The 22,568-nt window shown below is 48.7% G+C and overlaps 1 protein-coding gene across 1 annotated transcript in view; it reads left to right on the forward strand.

Annotated features, from left to right (window-relative positions):
• DERL1 (derlin 1) overlaps positions 1-9,057 on the forward strand; it is a 29,243-nt gene extending 20,186 nt beyond the window's left edge. Inside the window, exons 5-8 of the mRNA XM_059165704.1 lie at positions 377-472; positions 1,478-1,530; positions 3,322-3,432; positions 6,820-9,057. Of these exons, the coding sequence (XP_059021687.1) occupies positions 377-472; positions 1,478-1,530; positions 3,322-3,432; positions 6,820-6,961 (402 nt within the window). The 3' untranslated portion in view covers positions 6,962-9,057. The remainder of the gene's footprint in view (positions 1-376; positions 473-1,477; positions 1,531-3,321; positions 3,433-6,819) is intronic.
• Positions 9,058-22,568: the final 13,511 nt, after the last annotated feature.

A 22,568-nucleotide genomic window follows, 5' to 3' on the forward strand; every position in this document is an offset into this window, starting at 1 on the left:
TGTTATGTTTGGGCATCCAGAGTGATGATTCTCTGGTATTTTCTTTGCATTATGTGGATATGTATTTTTTTAATTGCAAATATATAGTAAGTAAAGTTTTACTGCCTACTGTTCTTCAAATAACCAAGCTTGACCCTGATATTTCTGAATACATCTAAGATAATTATATTTTATTCTAGGATTTTGTAGCATGCATTGTATAATTGATTAACTGAAAGGATCAGTTTGTAATTCTGATGATTGAATTTCTTTTTAGCTTTTATAAAGCCATAGGAGAATTTATTTGTAGGGGAGAGGTTAAAAAAAAGTAGATTCACTCTGAGCCTGTTGGGAGTGCTTCTGGAGCCATGTCTTTACATGTTGACTTCTTTTGCAGTTGCTGATGATTCCTCTGATCATGTCAGTCCTTTATGTCTGGGCCCAGCTGAACAGAGACATGATTGTATCATTTTGGTTTGGAACACGATTTAAGGTACTCTCACGTAGTTGGAAAAATTTCCTTTTCATTTGTCCTTGCAAAAAAAATCCCTCTTCAGCTCAGAGATGCACTTTCTGACTCGTCCAGAAGAGGTCACTGCAGAGCAGTGTACGGTAGGCAGCCCCCTCTTCTCGGCTCAGTCACTTGCCTGTCTTTAGCCAACCTGGAATCCTTTGCTGGCTCTTCTCACTCTGTGTTTCAGGCCTCTGAGGCATGTGACCTTGAGTGATCTCATGTCTGTGTGTGTGATAGAGAGGGGGAAGGAAAGATACTTGTTGGGAGCAGCCTCTTAAAATCTGTTCTTATCATTCCCTGTTAACGTACTGTACACTTTAGCTAGAACAGATTGTTTTTGTCCCCAGACAATTCCCTTAGTGCCTTCTCAGTTTTCCACCAGTACCATCTTTTTAAATTTTATTCCTTTTGTAAAGCCTACCTGTTCTTCATTTGAGTTGGGACTGAACATACTTCCTGGTCTCCTGTCTGGAATTAGTCTTGCCTTTAGGCCCTACGAGCCGTTATGTTTCTCTTAGAGTACTTAACCACATTCTGCCTTCAAGTTCTTTCTCTACAACCCTTTCTTCATTAGCTTGTGAAGTTCCTTGCAGCTCCCTTAGCTCTTGGTATGATGTGTTGAATCAGAGGCTCGAATGTTGAATTCAACTGGAGAGCTTTCTCATGGGGGAGGCTATTAGTTCAAGCTGGCTCCCCGTGGAGCGCGCGCAACTCAGTCTCATGACCCTGAGATCATGACCTGAGCCAGAACCAAAGAATCGGGACACTTAACCGACTGAGCCACCCAGGCGCCCCTGAATGAGTATAACATTAGATAGGAAGTTTTAAGTATAATCATGCTAGATTGGTCTGAGAAATTTTTGCAGTGACTTTCCAAAGGATTTATATAAAGCTCTTGTCGGTGTATCTTTACCCATTCCAGCCGCCTGGCAGCTAGGTCCTTTTTAGTGTGGTTGTTCATGTTTGTGTGTATTTGTCTCCTAGGCCTGTTACTTACCTTGGGTTATCCTCGGATTCAACTATATCATCGGAGGCTCGTAAGTGATATTAGATTTATTTGACTGGAAGCGAATCCTTTAAAGACTTCCATTGTTCTTTAGCTGATCTTTATAAAATTTTAAAGTTTTATGAAGTTCAACATTGATGCGTCGGAACCTTATACTTAGGAAATACAGTTGACCCTTGAACGATGGGGACTAGAGGTATCAAGCTCTTGTGTAGTTGGAAATTTGTGTATATTCTTTAACTCTCCCCAAACCGAACTGCTAACAGTCCCCTGTTGACCAGAGCTTTACTGATAGCAGAAGCAGTCAGTTCACACAAATGTTGTGTTGTATTACGTGTATCATATACTGCGTTTTTATAATAAGGTGAGAGAAAAGAAAGTCTTATTAAGAAAACCTGAAGAAAAGAAAGTACATTTACATAACTATACTATATTTATCAAAAAGCCCCACCTATAAGTGGACCCACATAGTTCAGCTCTGTGTTCCAGGGTCAACTGTAATTTCATTTTGACGTAATTGATTAAATTGCAGGGCTTTAAGCACATTTAGCATTGAGTGGTGGTTATTTTGTTAGCTCATCGTTACGCACAGTGTACTTCCGGGTATGTATTTTTGAATAAATATTTCTGGATTCATTGTCCGGATTGAGCAGACAAGGAACTGATTTAATTTGTGTCTGCGCTTGACTCCTCTAAGAACTATGTGTAAAATTACCGTGTTTTTTTTTATTCCTGAGGCATTTCCAGGATGCCTTGAAGACTGCTCACCAGTCATCAAAAGATTCTCAGATGGGAAGTAGTTTTGTAAGTGGTTTGATAGTACAGAAGTTTTAGCCAAATAGGCCTCAGATTTCTAGCCCGGAATTGGCGCCGAGAGGAGAAGCTTTATTGCATCCATTCAGAATTTTAAAAGGGAGAGATCAAGATGCAACTGTTCTGTGAACTCCCACTTCTTACGCTACCAAATACTTTAAATGTTTTAACAGATTTTAATAGTACCAGTTCTTACTATGTCTGACATATCTGCTCTGTGTGGTCCTAACATCTGCCGCGAAGTGATAGAAATGAGTGACTTGAGCAAACAGACTCTGTTGAGAGCGGAGCAAGTTCTGAGCCTGGTACAGCCGCCCTGCCGCCCAGAAGGGTAGAGTCTGGGAGTAGTTGCCAATGTTGATTTGTCCCTGACAGGACTCCTGTGGCAGGAGAAGACACAGAAGGATATGTGATAGTAGGAGTGGATCTATAAAACCTTGAAGTGGCCTGTATGTAAGCCTTGGAAAAACCTGAAGGTCAATGTTTATTTTAGAAGTACAAGGTGAAGGTCAGCTATGCTCAGTGATCTTCATGATGTCTTACACGCAAGGATGCCGGAGGCAAGGGAGAAGTGCTGTGTCTCCAGGAATGGGGGAAACAGGCGTGTCCTGCCTCCCCCTCACCCCTGTTGCCCTGCTTCTCTCTTGTCAGCCTTCCGATTTGCCCTGAGGTTTACAAATACAGTATTTACGACTAAACCAGTCAGAAGCTTGCTTTGCAGCTTCCAACTCTGGAGGCAGGAAGTAGCAAAAACAATATTTTGAGGATGAGATGGGGCTTGAAAGAGCTGTCGGACGGCAGCTGGACCCCCGCAGGACCGATTTCCCTTCCCCTCAGAATGCCTTTGCCACGCAGACTACAAAAGGACTCATTGTGGAGCTGTCACAGGCTCCAGGGCCCAGAAGCGGGCTGCCAGGAGGGCTCTCTTCCCTGGGCTACTGCTTACAACTGGCTACGTCTCACTTGACCACTTGCATGTCTTGAAACTAACTGGACTCTTTGTTTGCAGGGTAATCAATGAGCTCATTGGAAATCTTGTTGGACATCTTTATTTCTTCCTAATGTTCAGATACCCGATGGACTTGGGAGGAAGAAATTTTCTCTCCACACCTCAGTTTTTGTAAGTGCTTTTTTTCTTCCTCACCAAACAGCCATTTTACTGCCCTTGTCTTAGGAGGCGTCCTCAGAGCTCCATGAGGGGCGGCATTTACCTCTTCGGCGGGTGGAGAAACTGGAGCCAACAGACTGGCCCCGGTCACACGGTCACAGGAAGCCAGGGATCAAAGTCACAGCTCGGTCTTCTCTGTGGAGCCCTTTCAGCTGGGGGCTGCTGCTGACTCAAACATTGGGCATCACTGGGAACATCGTAGCTCAGCTGGGCAGGTGGGGCACTGTGCAAAGCTCCAGTGTGGGCCGCCGTGTGCCAGCATTGGTTTTACACGAGATTGGCCAGAGAAGAGGCAAAGGGGTTCAGTTAGCTCATTGGTTAGCAGCTTCAGCCTTTCTCTGTGAGCTGTTATAGAACAGAAAATACCCGGAACTTTTCACAGTGAAAGGGAGAAACTCGAGGTTCGTATAGCCCAAGCACCCAGGAAGTGCGGGCTGGTTCTTTCTCTGCTTCTAAGGTTCACTCAGGCGAGGAGGCTGAGGGCACTGCTTTGGTTCTGAGGCAGACTTGGGTTGAAGTCCGTCCCCTTGTCTACCAGTTTGGATTATCAGGGGGAGTGACTTCATAAAACCTCCAAGCTGCACCTCGCTAATCTGTAAATCAAGGGCCGCCCTGTCTCCCACGACTGCAGGTGGTAAGGTCTGCTGTTGGCCACGCGGTGGTGGTAAATATGGTAATAAATACAGTAAATATGGCAGTAAATCCTAGCATTGGGGCTGGGGTGGGATTTTATGAGCCAGAAGAGATGCCGACACACTGAAGCATGGAAGTTGCTGGCCTTTCTGTCACGGAAACAGAAGGCATTTGAAGAAGGGACCAGTGAAATCATCATCTGGGTGTCACAGCCTGCCTGACGATTGCTCCTGATCCCCAGTTGGGGACAAGCAGTCCTGGCTTCCCCTGAAAAACTTCTATAAAACAACCCCTCCACCTCTTGCTCCTTTTAGTATTTGCAGTTCGTCTTTCTTCCGAGGGGTCAGTGAGAGCAGGGAAACTTGAGGAGGTCCGCCCCACCCCCCATCCCATTTGTCAGTGGGGGAGGGGGGGCGGGAAGTTTTTGAAAGCCGTCTGTGAAATACACAAACCGAGAAGTACACTGTTGTTGTATTATTATTATTTTTTTAAGTGCATAGGAAGAAACTTGTCTTCTGAGCCTTCAGTTGGCTTCAGGCAAAAAAAACAAATGACCAATCTGCTTTCTAATTATCAAAGGACACGATAGCAGCAGGTTTTGGATTTTTGATCTACGTTTATCAAGTCAGATGGCAGATGCATCAATTAAAAAAAAAAAAAAAAACAAAACTTGGTCATTTGGTGGCTAGCCAACAGTTTTTACTTTAAATGGCCATATTTCTGACTTACCGGCTTGGAGATATTTCTCGATTGCAGGCAACAAAGTGTATGAGATTCTAGTGGCAAAATCAAGGGCACACTGGAGCCTGCCTTGCATTTGAGCGTTCTCTGTTGGCGGAAAAGCCCTTCTGTTAAATTTTGCATAAAGATCAGATGACAAAATGTAGCTCCTTGCAAAAGCAGTAACTGCTTTGAAATTACCATAAATTTTTGTTGATTATGTATAATTGGGTGTCTTTTTGTAGTAATTACTTGCATTTAATTTCACTATCCATTTAAGCAGTGGAGATGGCTTCCATATTGTCTTAGAGTATGAAGCAAAGCAAGACAGCCCTTTTAACTGTTTTATTTTATTATACACTTTGGAGGAATGTTATTGTACTGGAACATCAGGAATATTGAGAAATCGGGAGTTGGAAATGCATTGTGATTTACAGACAAATCTGCGTTTGTTTAAAAGGGATGATGGAAGTTCTAGAACCCTAAGATCACTGTTCTGCCTTCCATTTAGAAAAGTAGATCCTCTCCGCAGGCAGTTGTTTTTCTGTTTGAAAGGGCTTCATTGTCTGGTTTTGGCGGGAACACGAAGGCATCAGGGATGATGTAAACAAATGAGGACTCCAGTCACGGGCAGCTGTCCCCTGAATGGTGCCCCGCTTGTCCTCTCTGCCGCGGCTCGCAGCCCGAGGTGCAGGAAACGGTGCAGGGACCAGCTCTGGAGCCAGGCTGCCTGGTTGGGATCCTGACGATTACTCTGGCCTTGGTTTTCTCATTTCTAAAATGGGATGCTAAGAATAGCGCCCGCCCCGTAGGGTTGTGGGGAAGAGGAGGTTAGTGTCGGCTCAGGCAGCACCTGGCGTAAGCGAGACGCCGTCTGAGGCGGTCATGCTCGGCAGGCTCTTCGCCACGGCCAAGGTGGCTCTCAGGGCTTGCTCTTGGTGCCGTCAGGGCTTTGAGCGGAGGTATCTGGTGATGGTCTCTGCCTTCAAGCACGATTGAAAACATGAGGAGCTAAGTGGAATAGTTTTGTTTTGTTTTAAGATGGTGTTTTTTTGTTGTTTTGTTTTGTCTTAAAGATTTTTTTTATTTGACAGAGACCGTGAGAAAGAGGGAATACAAGCAGGGGAGTGGGAGAGGGAAAAGCAGGTCTCCCGCTGAGCAGAAAGCCCTATGTGGGGCTCGATCCCAGGATCCTGGGATCATGACCTGAGTCACTAAGTGGAATAGGTTTAAACACATTCTCAGCTTACTAAGGATCAAGGGAGGGCAAGATGCTGAAGAACACAGACGAGGGTGGAAGCTTTCTTAGCTGTTCTGGGATTCTTAGTTTGTTAATCGGCCACGGGGAAAGCGGGTGCCCTTCCCGGGCTTCAGCTTTCGCACCGCCTCGGCAGTGGAGAGAAGCTGCCGGAGGACGTCAGGCATTCCCGTGGAAAACACAGCCCAGACCCCAAGACCAAGCGGCGGCTCCAGTCCCCCCCTGACGGACGCCACAGGGCCCAGGGGCGGCGTGGAGATGCCATTTGGGCCTCAACATGCAGACTGCGGACTTGGCTTTCACACGTGAATTTGTTGTGTTGTGCTTTGATCCCGTTGGATCCGCACTTAGATCCGTCAGCATGCTATATACGGGGGGTTCTTTCTGGTGGTTTGGCTTGTGGGAGTAATAGTTTTGTTTCCGTACTGTTCCGCCTGAATTACTTTTGTGATCAGAAAACAAATTTTTTTTGAGCATGAGTTAGGCTAGAAAAGGAGTAAATTTAAGAAACCCGAAAAGTGAGTGCTGCCGGGGGTCAGGGCATTGAGTGAAATGCTGAGAAGGCAGTTAGGTCGGACCTCGTCCCCAGCCTTGCCCTGGCCGGGCTGATACACTCCAGGGAGATGCCGTGGGGACAGCAAGAAAGGAGGCCGCGCGCAGGGTCCAGAAGTGATTGTGTTGTTTTTTCTCCTTTTGTTTCCCCCCCCCCCCCACTCCCCCGACCCCAGGTACCGCTGGCTGCCCAGCAGGAGAGGAGGGGTGTCGGGATTCGGCGTGCCCCCCGCTAGCATGAGGCGAGCTGCGGACCAGAACGGCGGTGGAGGCGGGAGACACAACTGGGGACAGGGCTTTCGGCTTGGGGACCAGTGAAGGAGCGGCCTCGGGCCGGCCCACCAGCCACTCGACGCAGATGAAGTTTCCTCCCAGTGCTGGGTGTGCTTAACAACCGAGTTCTAGCAAATGCTGTTGGACCCGACCCACACTGAATGTAGTCTTTCAGTACAAGACACAATTTTTTAAATCCTGAAGAAAAATATAAGTGTTCCTCAAGTTTCGTGATTCTCATTCAAGTCCTTACTGCTACGAAGAACAAAATATCAACTGTGCAAATTTCAGAACTGACTATATTTTTTTGGTGTCTTCTCTTCCTTTTCCGTCTGAATAATGGGTTTAGGCAGGTCCCGGTCTGCTGACACCAAGCCGGGCATGTGGGGTTGGGTCACCAAACCCTTGACAAAGGACCTTTTACCTCTTTCTCGCACACACGCCCCCTCCTTCCTCTCCCGGCCCCCGCATTTGCAGCTAGAGGAGGTTGCCCATAAAACGGTTCTGCCAGTGACAAGCTCTCTTATTTATTGACTTCTGTCAAGGCTTGGTCACAAAGAACTTGTCCACCACGTACCCCCCCACATCCTTTGGTGGCAGAACTCTAACCATAGGGGAGAAGACTGCACCAGCCGATGGAGAGCTTCGTCAGCTTTTGGAATTGCTGTGACCTGGTGTCCAATACAACCATTTGCCACCTCTGCAGATGCTTCTTATTAAAAAAAAGCACCACTGTGTCAGTGAGGGCCACAGACCGGTGTCAGTGAGACATGAGGTGGTTGCTAGGCAGTTTTTTCCTTAAGTGAAGTGATGAAAACTACAGTGGAGTTGCAGGGGGGCCAGGTGTGAACTGCGGGGGGCCTAATCCCTTTGCATCTCGTGTAGGACATACTGGTTTTGTGTGGACCCACAGTAGTTTGGGTTGTGTTCTTCTAGAAAGTTCCAAATCACATTTGTCACAGGGAGTTGCTCTCTTTGAGAGACACCTGGGCATTGATCACATTTCATTTTCATTTTCCTTCTAGATATTTGTTCATGGAATAGTGTGGAGAGGAGAACCCTATACCCTATTTAAATTTTCTCCCCCCCCCCCCTTTTAATGGCCACATGCTTTGGTTAGTCGTGAAGAAGGTGCAGAGATCCTATCCTCAGAGCCAATACAGGCACATCTAGGTGGATCCCATAACTTGGGGTTGTAATGGCTTTCGAATCATTTGTGTTTGACGTTCTTTATTTTGAGCCACGAATGTATAAGTCAGGAATGTACATCAGACCAGCTGCTGGTTTTCATAGGTGGGCTGCTTCCATCAGAGCTAGGCTTATCCCCCAATAAAGTTTTTTGAAGGCTTTGGTGTTTCAGTTTCTTATTTTACGTTTTCAGACTGAAAGCAGCCTGCCAGGAGCAGTGTTGAGTGGGCGCTGTACTTGGAGTCTGCTAGAAAGGCTTTGAACATTTTGATTGGTTTCTTCTCAGGAAACTCTGTGCTCTAACAGTATGCCCCTACTTTGCCCCCCACCCCTCAGGCCGTAGTGTTGTGTGTTCTACCAGGAACTGGGGATTTGAAAACAGCTTGTTTTTAATAAAAGTTTGTGTGTACCTCTCCATATTTAATTTATATGATCAAATAGGAGGCACAGAGAATCTGAACCGTTAACTGTCGTATGTTTTTGTTGTTGACCTGTGGCCACAATAAAATTTACTTGTAAACTTTTAGAAGCCATTTTTCCTACGATGTCGCATGTGCACTCATTGTACAGGGGCAGAAACTGACCGTGTAAGAATGTTCTCGTGGTAAGTGAGCTCGTCGCTCTTGTATGCCCTTAATGCCTCACCTGCCTCCCAGCAGTAGTTTTGGTAAAGGTGCAAGTATTCTGTAGAATACCTCTGTTCAAGGCCAAATGTTTATTAAATTCTTCTTCTCAAACACATTTAGGGAGCTGATAATTTTGTCTGGATGACTTGTCTTTTTGAAATAATTTTAGCTAAGTGAGTTATTGGAGATTTGATTTGGGGAGGCAAGACATGCCAGTGGATTCTCTTACTGAGTGAAATAAAAATCCCTATTTTGTATAAAGAACTTCCCCTTTTGTAACTATGCCTTTTTCTTGGTAAAAATTGTAAATTAAAATGTACAACACGACGGTTGCCTGCCTTCAGTTTCCGTGTACCTACTGTGCTACCTCTTTTGGATTACTACGTAACTTTTGGAACCAGCGCCTTCTTGGGCATTTAGGAGCGTCCCGGGATTCTCGCTGCCCAGTGACGCAGCGTATTTTAGTATCTACTTCTGTTCACATGTTGGGGAACAGCTGTAGGATTCATTCCTGGAAGCAGAATCTCTGGGTTTTGATTTTAATAACCATTGAGTTAGGAATCCTATCCAGTTCTAGTGTGTCTTATGGCCTTTCTGTAGCCCATGGGTCTGACTCCTGGAGCTCTATGGAATGTGTTTAATCCCGGGGAGGCAGATGCCATGACCTCAGTTGAGCCTTTTTTTCTTGACCATGAACCATCCACATTTGCATGCCAGGCCTTGGGCCCTCTTGTTCATCACAAGGTGGGGTGATGAGACGGAGTGGCGCTGCGCCCCTTTCCTGGTAATGGAGACATTCCAGAAAGGAAGGAATGATCCTGTTCATTTCAGGGGACAGCAGATCGCCAGTATTCTGTATTCTAAGCTGCCTTTGCGTAACACTGACCGAACAGGCCATGTTGGTTGCCAGCCGCTCCATTCATGGCAGCTCTGTTTCTGAGGTCCCTTACCCCCTTAAAATTCTCAGCATTAACTTAATAGCAAAAGTTCACCTGGGGAAAAATCCAGTCCTCTCTGTTTGGACTTCACACTGTTAGTAGCTCAGAAGGTGGGGCGGAGAAGACATGTGCTTCCCGCCAGTTGACTTGTTTGCTTTCCAGAGTAGCTGTGGCAGTTGTCACTGGGATTAGGGGAGGGAATCATGATCTGTAGGGCCTTATGCATACAGTGAAAGCCCAGAATGGTTTTCCGTGTGCTCGCCTTTCCCTCCCAACTCTGGTAGGTAGAATCCTGTTTTCAGTAGCACACCTGGGTACTGAACGCGCCAGGAACTTTCTGCATCGTGGAACGTCAGCCTCAGATCTATGCTTCCCAGGCTTCCTGTCCCAGAAAGTCACTTGGGATTTTTTTTTAAGGGTGCACATTTCTCACATCGCTCTCATTCTCCATGTTTTGAAAGTTTGCGAGGATTCTGTTATCCAGCTGGGTTTGGGAACTGACTTGTGACCCTAATAGGTAGGGAGTGTTATCCCCATCTCCCAGGTGAGGAGGCTTCAGACTCAGAGTGGTTAAGGCACTGAAGGTCAAGCAGCTACAAGGTGCCGAAGACCAGACATGAACCCAGCTCTGAGTTAAGACCTCCGCGGCTGCTCTGCTTTTGTGGAGGCCAAAGGTCAGCATCTGGCATGAAATGACAACAGAAGGTGATTTTCTCGCCAGGCTAAAGGCAGGGCAGAAAGTTCGGAAACTTTAGCTGAAGGCATAAATGAGCTTTCTGTCGTCCCTGGGGGTAATTGCCTTGTGCTTCGCAAAGGGAAAAAACATGAAAAATATACAAATTTCAAATATAAAAGTATTTTTATGTAAATATATTTATACAAATTATATCTATGATAAAAACTCGGAGTCTTTTGAGTAGTGCTTGGGCAGATGCCATTAGGACCCGCTCTCTGTCTTCAGGGTGTGTTCTCTCTGTGGGCTGCGGTGATGGCTTGGGTAGGAATTCGGCCTGTTCAGAGAGAGAGCTGATGGTCCGGTCTCCTAGGAGTCTTAGGGGACTTGTTCATACAGCGGAATCCTAGTTCCCTGGAAGAGGATATCAGAAGAGGCTGGAGATCCTGGGAAGACTGGATTCAAAGTTCAGGTACTTTTAAAAAAGTAGCTGAACGGGGACACCTGGGTGGCTCAATTGTTAAGCGCCTGCCTTCAGCTTAGGTCATGATCCCAGGGTCCTGCTGTGTGGGAAGTCTGCTTCTCTCTCTCCCTCTCCCCCTGCTTGTGTCTCCTCTCTCACTGTGTGTCTTTCTGTGAAATAAATAAAATTTAAAACACAATTTAAAAAAGAGTCGAACAATTACCTACAGTGAGTAACTATCAGCTAAGGGGTGTGACGCTTGCGATTGCGGCAAAAGGAGACTGCGGTCAAATGCTCTACCACGGAGCTGTACCCCCAACTCGGTGGAGACTGAAGGCAGGAGAGAACACGGGGAGATTAACTGAAGGTATAAATTTAGCTTTGTCTCCCCCGTGGAATTCCCCTGTGGCCTGTGCCAGTGCATGTGCGCTTAGGGAGAAGGAGAGACCCCTGTCATGTCACCAGGGCCAGAAAGACCCACAGGGAGTGTGGGATTGGATTCAGGTGCAGGGTTTAAGAATCCCTTGGGAAATGTTTATGAAGCTCAAGTTGTCACTGGAAGCCTTCCTCTGACCTTGATGGATTTGATCCCTCTCTCTCGTCTCTCTCCCCGTGTCGGCCTTTCTCTGAGGGCTGGCACTGGTCCTGTGAGTGTTCTTGATCACTAAGGCAGTCACTGTTAGCTTAAGGGAGACTTTTTTTTTTTTTTTTAAGATTTTTATTTATTTATTTGACAGAGAGGCAACACAAGCAGGCAGAGTGGGAGAGGGAGAATGAGGCTTCCTGCTGAGCAGGGAGCCAGATGTGGACTCGATCCCAGGACCCCTTGATCATAACCTGAGCCGAAGGCAGATGCTTAAGGACTGAGCCACCTAGGCACCCCTAAGGGAGACTTCAGATTTTGATCAAAGGTGTCATGATGGGGTGCCTGAGTGGCTCAGTGGGTTAAAGCCTCTGCCTTCAGCTCAGGTCATGATCTCAGGGTCCTGGGATCGAGCCCCGCATCAAGCTCTCTGCTCGGCAGGGAGCCTGCTTCCCTTCCTCGTTCTCTGCCTGCCTCTCTGTCTACTTGTGATCTCTCTCTCTGTCAAATAAATAAATACAATCTTTAAAAAAACAACAACAACCACCAAACTGTCGTGATGCGGGAGTCACAAACCCGGCTTTAAGGATGTAAGAGACAGCTGTCACCACGGCAGGCCTTCAACACCTGCCCAGACCTCTCAGTGGAGAGGAGGGATTGGGAATTTCCTCATCACTTCTATCAGGGTTCTCTAGTGACAGGTACCCCAAAACAACTCTGGTTAACTTCGGCGAAAGAGAATTGGAAGGACATATAGTAGCTGACAGATCCCAAGGGGCTGCCGAGCCACCCGGCATGGAAAGGATACCAGGGATGCAGGGAGCAGAAACTGATCTGAACCACACCTGCTGGGCTAGGTCAGCTCTATGGTTTATGCTTGCAATTCTCCTTTTAGGGTTCAGTCCCCAAGTCTTATTGGCCTACCTTTGACCTTGCGACTCTCGCGTGATGGGAACTGAGGGAAAAACATTTGACTGACAGTCCCATTTAGACTCTCTGCAGCGGGCTAAGACCCTGCAGGTACTTACATTCAAAGCAAGTCAAAGTACTCCTGCTTCATGAGAAGGGAAGCAGATGCTGGGTGCCTAAGAAGTCCCAGTTGCCCCCCCCCCCCACTACCCGAAACCTTGTGTGGCCTTCTGGAAGAGTCTCTGGGTTTACCCTCATTCCAAACCATGAACAAGGCTCTATTTCCCCCATGTCCTCCCTCAAGTTCATCTCCAGAGCATTACCAAGCAGTGTGGATTTTGCTGAAGATTTGGGGGGTGGGTTGGCGTTGAACATCACAGGGTGTGAGTTCTCATCCCCCCTACGTAGCATGAAGGTTGGCATGCACGGCCTCTTTGAGATAAATATTTGTTGAAGGAATGGATCCATTTCATAACCGAAGTTCTCTGGAGTGGTCCACTGGTTTCCGGCCTTCTCTCCATGCTTTCCCTGAGTGGGTGTTCCAGTCCCCTCTGTCTTGGTCAACTTAGCTCTGACTCCAAAACTCTACACTCAGCAAAATAAAAGCTTTGCCGTTCATCAGCCCTACCCATCTTGAAAAGGCTTATTAAAGTTATTCGCCAGACACAAAGCAAGACTCTGATCAGGGAACCAGGGGAGATCTATGGCTAAAAAAATTAAGACAATTTTGGGCACCAGTTTGGCTCATTCGGAAGAGCCTGTGACTCTTGATCTCAGGACTGTGAGTTTGAGCCCTACGTAGGGTATAAAGATGACTTAAATAAAGAAATAAACTTTAAAAAATTAAGGTGGTTTCATTGTGTTTATTATTTCAAATTATTTCAAACATTATTTTGAATTGATTATTACATACTCCTCGAAATTCTGATAATGCTTTCTGCAGTGTTCCATGGGGGCCCCCAACAGATGCATCCACATACTAGTTCCCAGAACCTATGAATATGACCTTCTCTGGAGAAAGGATATTCACAAATGTGATTAAGGATCTTGAGACAATGAGATTATCCTGGATTATTTGGGTGGGCTCTGAATCCAATGACAAGTGTCCTCTAGGAGGCACACAGGGGAGAGGCACCTGGGTGGCTCAGTCTATAAGCATCCGACTCTTGATTTCAGCTCAGGTCATGATCTCAGGGTTGTGCGTTCAAGGCCTGTATGTGGCTCTGTGCTAGGCATGGAGCCTGCTTGAGATTCTCTCTCTCCCTCTCTCTCTCTTTGCTGGAACACTCTCAGCTCTCTCACAGGCCTAGAAGGGATATTGGAGACCATCTTTCCTCCCTTCGGATGAGACAACTGAACTCTGCCCAAGACAGAAAGAAAGGTTGAGCACCACTGTCCCATCAGCTGAGATCACCTGGACGCCCCTCTTCTTTGCTTCCAGAAGGCCTTTAATTTAGAAGCTGACCAGTAGACTTCTCTTCGCATTGAGCCCCTCTCAGTCTGCGTCAGCTAGAGACCCCCGTCACCGGCAGGCAGTTCAGAAATGGAACTTTGGAATCTGATCTAAATTGTTTAGCTGCTGATGTCACAACGTACCCCTTGTTTCAGACCCTTTTTTGCCTCTCCTCCTTTTTTTTCCTGCAAACCCTTTGAAATTTCCCCAACGTCTGATGTTCAAAATGATTTTTCAAAATGATCATTTTTTGGATCATTGCTACAGAGAATGGCTACTTTCCTAGTCTTTGTTGGATTTTAGAGGACCAATAAATCACTCTCCTCCTTTCCTCCATTTGGAGCCAAGTGAGAGGTACAGTTATTAGATAGAGATCAAAATGTTAGCTTCATTCTTGAGAAAAATGGGTTGGGAGATATGTTATAGGGGCGTAGTCACATAGAGGTCCTAAAACGGAACCCCAGAATTTGAAAGACTGACCTCCCTGGTCACGGGCATAGCAAAACAGGGACAGGAGTGTCTGCTCCTATAAGCGTACAGTGGGGAAGAGCCCAGAAGGTGGCTTTCCAGAGGCCTAATGAGCTTCACAAACTGAACAAGCTCAGTTCCTTCCTTGACTCACCAATCCCAAGAGTCTTCCCTTTGGGAAAAAAATTAGAGTTTCCAGTTTACTTTTCCTTCCTGGGAAAGTCCCTCTCTGTGGCAATGCAAGGAGTGAGAAACCAGTATTTCTTCCCAATAATGTTCACTTCCACTCCCCTTTATAAGACAGAGAAGGTTCCACTTGGAGAGCCAGGACCCAAGGGGCTTCTTTTGAAAGGCATAGTGTATGTGAGTCAGTCAGGTTAGACTAATAACGTAACAAGCAGTCACCAATTCTGCACATCACAACAGATCTATTTCTTTTTTTTTTTTTTTTTTGAAGATTTTATTTATTTATTTATTAGAGAGAGAGATAGCATAAGCAATGGGAGTGGGAAAGGGAGAAGCAGGTGCCCTGCTGAGCAGGGAGCCCGACACGGGGCTGGATCCCAGGACCCCAGGATCATGATCGGGGCCGAAGGCTGATGCTTAACACACTAAGCCGCCCAGGTGCCCCCAGAGATCTATTTCTTGTGCAAATCACAGTCCAGTGTGGGTGGGCAGGTGGGATGGTGGGGCCAAGGAAGGGGACGGGAGAAGGAGGAGGGGTTCTGAAAGTATCTGAAAGTATCCTTTCAATTAGTGCAAAGATTTTTTTTTTTTTTTTTTAAAGATTTTATTTATTTATTTGACAGAGAGAGATCACAAGTAGGCAGAGAGGCAGACAGAGAGAGGAGGAAGCAGGCTCCCCACTGAGCAGAGAGCCCGATGCGGGACTCGATCCCAGGACCCTGAGATCATGACCTGAGCCGAAGGCAGCGGCTTAATCCACTGAGCCACCCAGGCGCCCCAGTGCAAAGATTTTAAACACCTTGAGAAAGAGACAGCAAGTAGAGCATCACGGAGGAGATTTCAGGTGCCCGGCGGAAAGGGGCATACATAATTTCCGCCCACCTGCTGTTGGCCAGCACTCCGTCACGTGCTCCCAACTACCCACAAGGGAAGCTCAGGACCCTATGTCTTCCTGACGGCGTATGTGGAACATCCATGACACTGGAAGGACACAAACATGGTCTCAGGACAGCATCACATTCACACAAGCATGGCCTGGCCAACCAACACAATTTTACAGGGATTTAGATCTTTACTAAGAAGCCCAAAGAACAGATTGGCTACAATGCTGCTGTTTTTGTTTTGTTTTAATTTCTAAATAAATATTGTTGGGATGCTTGGGTGACTCAGTTGGTTAAGCATCTGACTCTTGATCTCAGCTCAGGTCTTGATCTCAGTGTCTTGAGTTCAAGACCCGCGTGGGCCTTCATGCTGGGCATGGAGCCTGCTAACTAAGTAACTAACTGTGAATATATTGTATACTGCACATGTACGAAAGTTCACACACCCTAAGTGTACAGCTTGAGTTTTTACAAGTGGAACACACCTATGTCACCAGCGCCCTGATCAGAATATGACATCTCCACTGCCCCGAAGCCCTCTGGAACCCCCTGCCAGTCACCAAGCGCCCGAGGTGAGCTACCATCTTGACTTGTCACCACATAAGTTAGTTTTTGCCTAAAATATTCTCTAAATGGAACCATACCCTGCTTCTTGTCTTGTGTCCAGCCGCTTTTACTTCATGGGATGCTTGTGAAAGTCGCTCCTATTGTATGTGATTGTGTTGCTCCCTTTCTCGTGGCTGAAGATCATTCCACAGTATGAACGCACCATGATTTACTCGACTGTGCTGTTGCTGATGGGCAGCGGGCTAGTTTCAGGCTAGAAGGAGGAGTGCGGCTGGAAACACTCCCGGGCACATCTGCTGGGGGACATACTGACACGTGTACCTGTTGGGTAAGGCAGTACTTGACCTAAGTTCCCACAAGTGAGAACTGCCAAGTCTCAGAGTGCGTGTACCTCCAGCGGTAGTAGAAACTAGGAGTTTTCCAAAGTGACTGTCCCACGCTTCACTCCCCCAGTGGGGTGGCGTGTGAGGGAGGCAGCCCTCGGTTGGCTGCTTTACCCCGGCACCTCTTAAAATCCTCATTCTGCTTCGTTCCATTTTGTGTCTCACACCTGAGGGTGTGCACGGCACCCCGAGGCCTCACCTCTGTGAAAAGTCCCCAAAGGGAAATTTTTGAATCTCAATGTTTCCCCTTGGCTTCTTCCCTCACCTTCATTGTGGCTGCTCTGAGCCCTTTCTTGGGATTCTGCATCCCTAAAATGTGGGTGCAAGCCCAGTGGGAAGTGAGCCCAGGACAGGAGTGGGGGTGATGCGGGGAGGGGTTGGGGGGCAGAGCTGGATACCCGGAGACAGACTTTCCTTTAGAGGTAGTGGGTTGATAGTGGGTTGGAGCTAGGATTGCTCGCTCATTAGGGATGTCTGTATCTGTCCCATGGAGAAAGGGAATGAAAGACAAGCCTTAAAATCATTTAGATGAACTACCTGGGGGCCTGTGGGGTCTGATTAATATTCACAACCACGTGGCGTGATCGGAGGGGTGAGTGGGGCACTGAAGTGGAGAAATGCCTCGCCTCTATGCCCCCTGCCAGCCCCTTACTGGTAAGGAGGGCGGGGGGCGGGGGGCGAGGCGGGGCCCAGGGCACCAGGGATGGCTGCAGAGGCACCTGGACACCAAGAGTCACCCCCTGTGCTGGGGCCTCGCATCACTCTTGCCCAAAGGCCACTGGTCACAGCTCTATGTCGTCGTCCCCCACCCTGAGGTCGCCCTGATTAATGCGCACCCCGGGGGGGCCCGGGGGCAGGAGCTGGAGTTGAACATTCCCCACTCTCTTGAGAAATGCATAATCATTAATCAACATTACTGGGCCCCACTCAGACTAAGTGGCCTCTTGTGATTAGGAATGGGCCCTTGAAAAATAAAAATGCAGTCTTTTAGCATTTTGAGTGTGTGCATTTGACAATGGCTTTCTTGATAGCAGTGGGTGGGGGGAGCTTGCTGTGCAGGGCCTGTGGGGTGTACGTATGTGTGTTGGGGGGTGCAGGCCTGGCTTCAGGGTCTGAGGAGCAAAGGCAATTCGAGAAGTTATGGGTCTGGCCTTAGGGATGGGAGATTGTCCATTTTGTGGGGTTTGTGGGGTTAATTCCAAGGGACACCTTTCCCTGGGCAGGAGCTGGAATTCAGGAGTGATGAGGGCAGTGGGGGGCTCTCTTCCCTCTGGGACGCCTGAGTCACAATTCATGACACACCCGAATGCCCCAGCTAGAGGGAAATAATCCGGCTCCCATCTTGGAAGGCTGTTGTGAAAATTAACTCAGGTAGTATGTGTAAATCATTTGGCTCTCCTCAGAAACGTTAGTTTCCCTTCCCTGCCCAACCATGAACTAATTTCATCCTCACAATTGCCCTCCGATGGTTTTACTGTCGCCATGCGGCAAATGAGTCCACCCGGGGCTCAGAGGAAACGGATGAGTCCCTTACCCCGGGGGTGGGGGTGGGGGAGGCAGAGACACCTTCCCAGATGTGCAGCACGGATGATGGGGGTTGGGGGCGTCTGCCCTTTACCGACCCTGTGACTGCGAGCCACGTGTAGGACCTCACACAAGCCTCTGAGCTCTACTTCCCTCAACTCTATGAAGAGAAGAGTGAGGCCCACCTCCCAAGATGAGGGCGACACCTCAGGGAGCCAATGTTGGGGAGGCGACTGGCACAGAGACTCTCCACAGCAGTGTTCGTTGGCTGGCCTGCTTCCCCTTTCCTTCAGATCGGTCATCAGTTCAACCCTCACAACAGTCTGATGAGGTTGGGGCTATGGTTGTGGATAAAGAAACTGAGGCCCAGAGGTGGTGACCCTGTCTGTCTGCGTGTCACACTCCTGCAAAACAGTGATAGTGTCCCTTAGCACCAGTCTTTGGTGGGGGGGTAGATTTTTTAAAAAAGATTTTATTTATTTATTTGACAGACAGAGATCACAAATAGGCAGAGAGGCAGGCAGAGAGAGAGGAGGAAGCAGGCTCCCTTCTTAGCAGAGAGCCCGATGTGGGGCTCGATCCCAGGACCCTAAGACCATGACCCAAGCCGAAAGCAGAGGCTTAACCCACTGAGCCACCCAGGCGCCCTTGGGGGGAAATTTTTTTAATCACATTTTTTTTCCTCTATCAAAATCTGAGCCGGCCCCAGTCCTGTTCCCCTCCTAGACCGCCCAGCATGGCCATGCACAGGAGCACCACGTGTGAGAAGGCTGACAGCACTGTCATTGATCAGAAGCCTAACCTAGAAGCATCCCAATGTCCATCAGCAGCAGAATGGGCAGACTGGGGCTTGCTTCCCCCTCGGAGTACTATACAGCCGGGAACACAGACAGAACACCGCCTTAGAGAGCAACAAAAGGGAATCTCAGGAACGGTGTTGCACAAAAGAAGCCGGATGCAGGATGATATCTGCTTTGTGCTCTCAAGTATTTAAAATTCAAGAAGAGGCACCACGGAGCGGTGCTGTTAGAAGTTAGGGTAATGATTATATTTAGAGAGGGGACACTTTCTGGAAGGGGTGGGCCCTGGGGATGCATGGGGGTCCTGGTAATATCCTATTTATTGACATGGGGGATCTTTCCCTTTATAAAAATGTCATAGCTTCATATTTACCGTCTGCATACTTTTTTTTTTTTTTTTTTTGCAAGATTTTATTTATTTATTTCAGAGAGAGAGGAGAGCATGAGCAGGGGGAGGGTTGGGGCAGAGGGAGAAGCAGTTTCCCCACTGAGCAGGGAGCCAGGCACCGGGTTCGGTCCCAGGACCCGGGATCATGACCTGAGCGGAAGGCAGATGCCCAACCAACTGAGCCACCCAGGTGCCCCATTTGTATACTTTTTGTGAGGACATGATATTTTAGCTTTAATGTTTATATCAAAAGATTGCTGGGTGCATCAGAGAATCTTGGGAAGGCTGGGGACTCCTGGTGTGAGTGACGCCTCCTCCCCACCCCCCACTGACATTCATGAGAGGATCTGGCCAGACAGTGCCCCCCAGAGAGCACTAGAGCGAACAGCCCAGCCACCGGGGCCCTTACTGCGCGGGGAATTGGGTCTGCCTATGGGAATACAGCTCCGGAGCGAGCAAACACCCCTTCCCCGACCAACCCGGCCTCACATGGATGCTGTAAAGGCCTTCTACGCTCACATGCCTCGCTTCTGTTCCAGAAGCTCCCGCTGGCGGATTTGACTGCGCCAGATGCTCCACTCCCCACTGCAGGAGAGGCTGGCTGGGTGGGAGCTTAGCTTCTGTTTGGAGGTGGGACGCAGGGAGACTGCTAACAGGTGCAGGTCAGGAAGCGCAGCCCTGTCCCCTGTGCTTAGAGACCTCACGAGGACCTTCTGGGGCCATCACCTTGTCCAGCGGCCCTGACGGTGTGCGGATGTGGTCTGCCAGTGTTGGTGCCAAACTGCCCTCTGATCTGTGCCCCTCACTGCCAGCACAGGGCAACAACATAGTCCAGACTCTCTTGCCCCTTAGAGATTAATACCTACCCCTGGGGGAGGGCAGGGGAAGTGCTTTGCAGAAAGGAGTGAGTGGTTTTTCATGCAAAGAGAGCTCTCTCCACACGGAGCTCTCCCAACCCCAACTGAAGGACCCTTCAGCTGGGGAGTGACCTTGGCCTTGGCATCCTGCAAAATTGAATCAGTCCCTCAGTGGCTCCCACGAGAGAAGAGACGCTCATGTATTCCCTTGGCCTGGCCCAGTCACAGGCCTGGCGCCGTGCTGGGGGCTGGGGCCACAAGGATGGGGAGGACTCGGTCTCTGTCCCAAAGGAGCCCTGGTGGGAGACACGGGCACACAGTGTGGCAACTACAGCTCTCCAGGACCTGGGGGTGGGATCGTGGGAAACTTCTAGAAGCAGGGATTTCTCAGCCGTGACCTGACCAAGGAGCAGGGGGCTAACTAGATAAAAGAGCGGGGGTGGAGCCAGAGTGTTAGGTGTGGGGGGATGGCTGGCCTTTGCAGAGTGTTAGGTGCGGGGGGATGGCTGGCCTTTGCTCAGGTCTGGAGAAATGGGGAGCTGGAGGCGAGGGTAGGCAAAGGGCAGGAGGGTGAGTGAGGCCAGGCCTGTCGTGCTGAGAGGACTGGACTCGCTGGGCACATTGTCTGCCCCAGGAGAGACCCAGCTGGCCCTGGGCCCAGCGGCAGGTTGATTCATAAGCTCCCAGCACCTGGAGTGGCTGTGTCACCTGTTCCGAAATCCGAGGCACGTCAGGCTCTGGGGTGGATGCTCTCTGTGGCTTTGTCCAGTGTGACCCTGAGATGAGAGGAGAGGCTGTCCCCGGTGACCCTGGGGACTCTGGCCCTGACCCTCCACCCCGCAGCGAGCAGGGCAGGTCAGGCCTGGAAACTGCCCTCTGCTAGGACCTTGTCCACGCTCTTCCCGCCCTTTGCCTGCTCCTGGTCAGACGCCGACACCCTCTCTCTTCATACTCGTCAGTCCCGGTAAGAGCAACTACTGTGATTTCCACCTGCCTTCCAGACAGGTCATGATTCTCGTAAGGAGACCAGATAGGCTCACATGGAGGTTTCCGTGGGACAACTGAAGGTTGTTTTCTCATCTGAGAGTGAAAAACCGGTCAGCTCTGCAAGGAGAGGTGGATGGCAGTTAAGTAGAGCTGAGAACGAGAAGAGAGAAAAACCTAGGTCTATATCAGATTGATTCTGCTAAACCCCATCTCCTTCCGTCTCCTGTTTGTGGGTTACTCTTACGGGGCTCAGATCTCAGCTCAGGTAGCACCTGCTCTAGGAAGGCAACCATGCCCCCAGGTTTTGAATCGATGCCCCCACTCTGTTTTCCCAGTTCTCTCTATGGCTAATTGGGGCTGTTACGGACTTATCTGCCTCCTGCATTAGACCGAGCTCATTTCGTTTAATAAGAGCAAATTGGGCGCTACCTGGGTGCTGGACTACATAATAGGTCCTGGGTGGTCAAGGGTGAACTGGTCAAGGTCTTGGAGGAACCTGTGATCAACGGAGGGTAAGGACGGTGGGGCCCACTTGTAGCAGGGCCAACATGTGTCAGTTTTGTTTCCCTAGCCGTTAAAGGACTGGACACAAAGTAAGCACTCCGGAAGTGAATGTTGTATGAGTGGTGTTGACACTGTGGATGAATTTTTCAAATTTGGAGGAAGACTTGTCCTCCATTATTCCTTGAGCTCTGAAGACTGCTCATAACTCCCTGCTTGCTCGAGCCCGTCAAAGGTGAGGTGGCTCTGGTTTCTCATAGCTTCTATTGGGCACAATATACAAGGGATAATTAACCACTTATGGCTCAGCAACTTTAGGAACAAGGGAATCGATAGCTTACCAAAGACAACTCTGATGCTTGACCCTAGTAAGGATGTGTATCGTTTGAAAAAACAAAAACAAAAACTGGTTCTGGAGTCACACTATTTCACTTCTGGTCCTGGGTATGGAACTAGGTAGCAGATGATCTTTGGCAAATTACTCACGTTGGGCTGCTCTTTCCCCATCTTTGAAACAAGGGCTGGGGGTGCTGGGTTCGATGAGTTCCAATACCGTGCATTTTGGTGTCTCTGAACCGATGGCCTGCCTGGAGTCCTGGAATCCTGGCCAGAATCCACTTGAGTCCTTTGAACTTTTGCCTTCCTCAGGCTGGACCTCGTCAGGTGACCGGGCTATTCCATGCCCTTGCAAGCCTACTGCTATCTGCTGGGCATGCTGCGGAAGGCAGGCAGCCTCCCGGATGCTGTGACATTTGAAATAGAAACGTGCATCTGACTGGGTCTGCATCCCCCAGAGTCCTTCGCCACTGGCTTCTGCTTGGGCTTAGCCCTGGGAGACCACGGCAGGAGACTGGAGGGCTGTAGGAGAGGCGATGCCACCTTTCCTCAGACCACCCAGCACTATACCAGCCCCCAAGTTCCATTATGCAGCCTTTACACCCAAAGTACAAGATCTGAATCCCCTGGTTTCAAAGTCTGGGTGTCTCCTTCCCAGTTGTGCTCACCTTGTGAAATTTCCACCTTCTTCCCTGTCTGCAGGCAGAGTGGCTTCCAAACCCCTTTGTTTCTCCTCTTTGTCCTTTCTGGCGTCTTGGGACAGGACTTGAGTCTTTCTAGGTCCTAACTTTTATGTCTAGAAAATGTCAATGTGCCCACGTGGACAGTTAAGTCATCCGTGTTGGCAATAATCGGTGTGAGTCGTTCGTTTAAGCCGGCTCTCACACTTGGGTTGCCGTCGGCTCACAGAGGCGGGGAAACAGCCTTCTACGGAGCTTAGA

This window comes from Mustela lutreola, chromosome 3, assembly GCF_030435805.1.
Source record: "Mustela lutreola isolate mMusLut2 chromosome 3, mMusLut2.pri, whole genome shotgun sequence".
Taxonomy (NCBI): Eukaryota; Metazoa; Chordata; class Mammalia; order Carnivora; family Mustelidae; genus Mustela; species Mustela lutreola.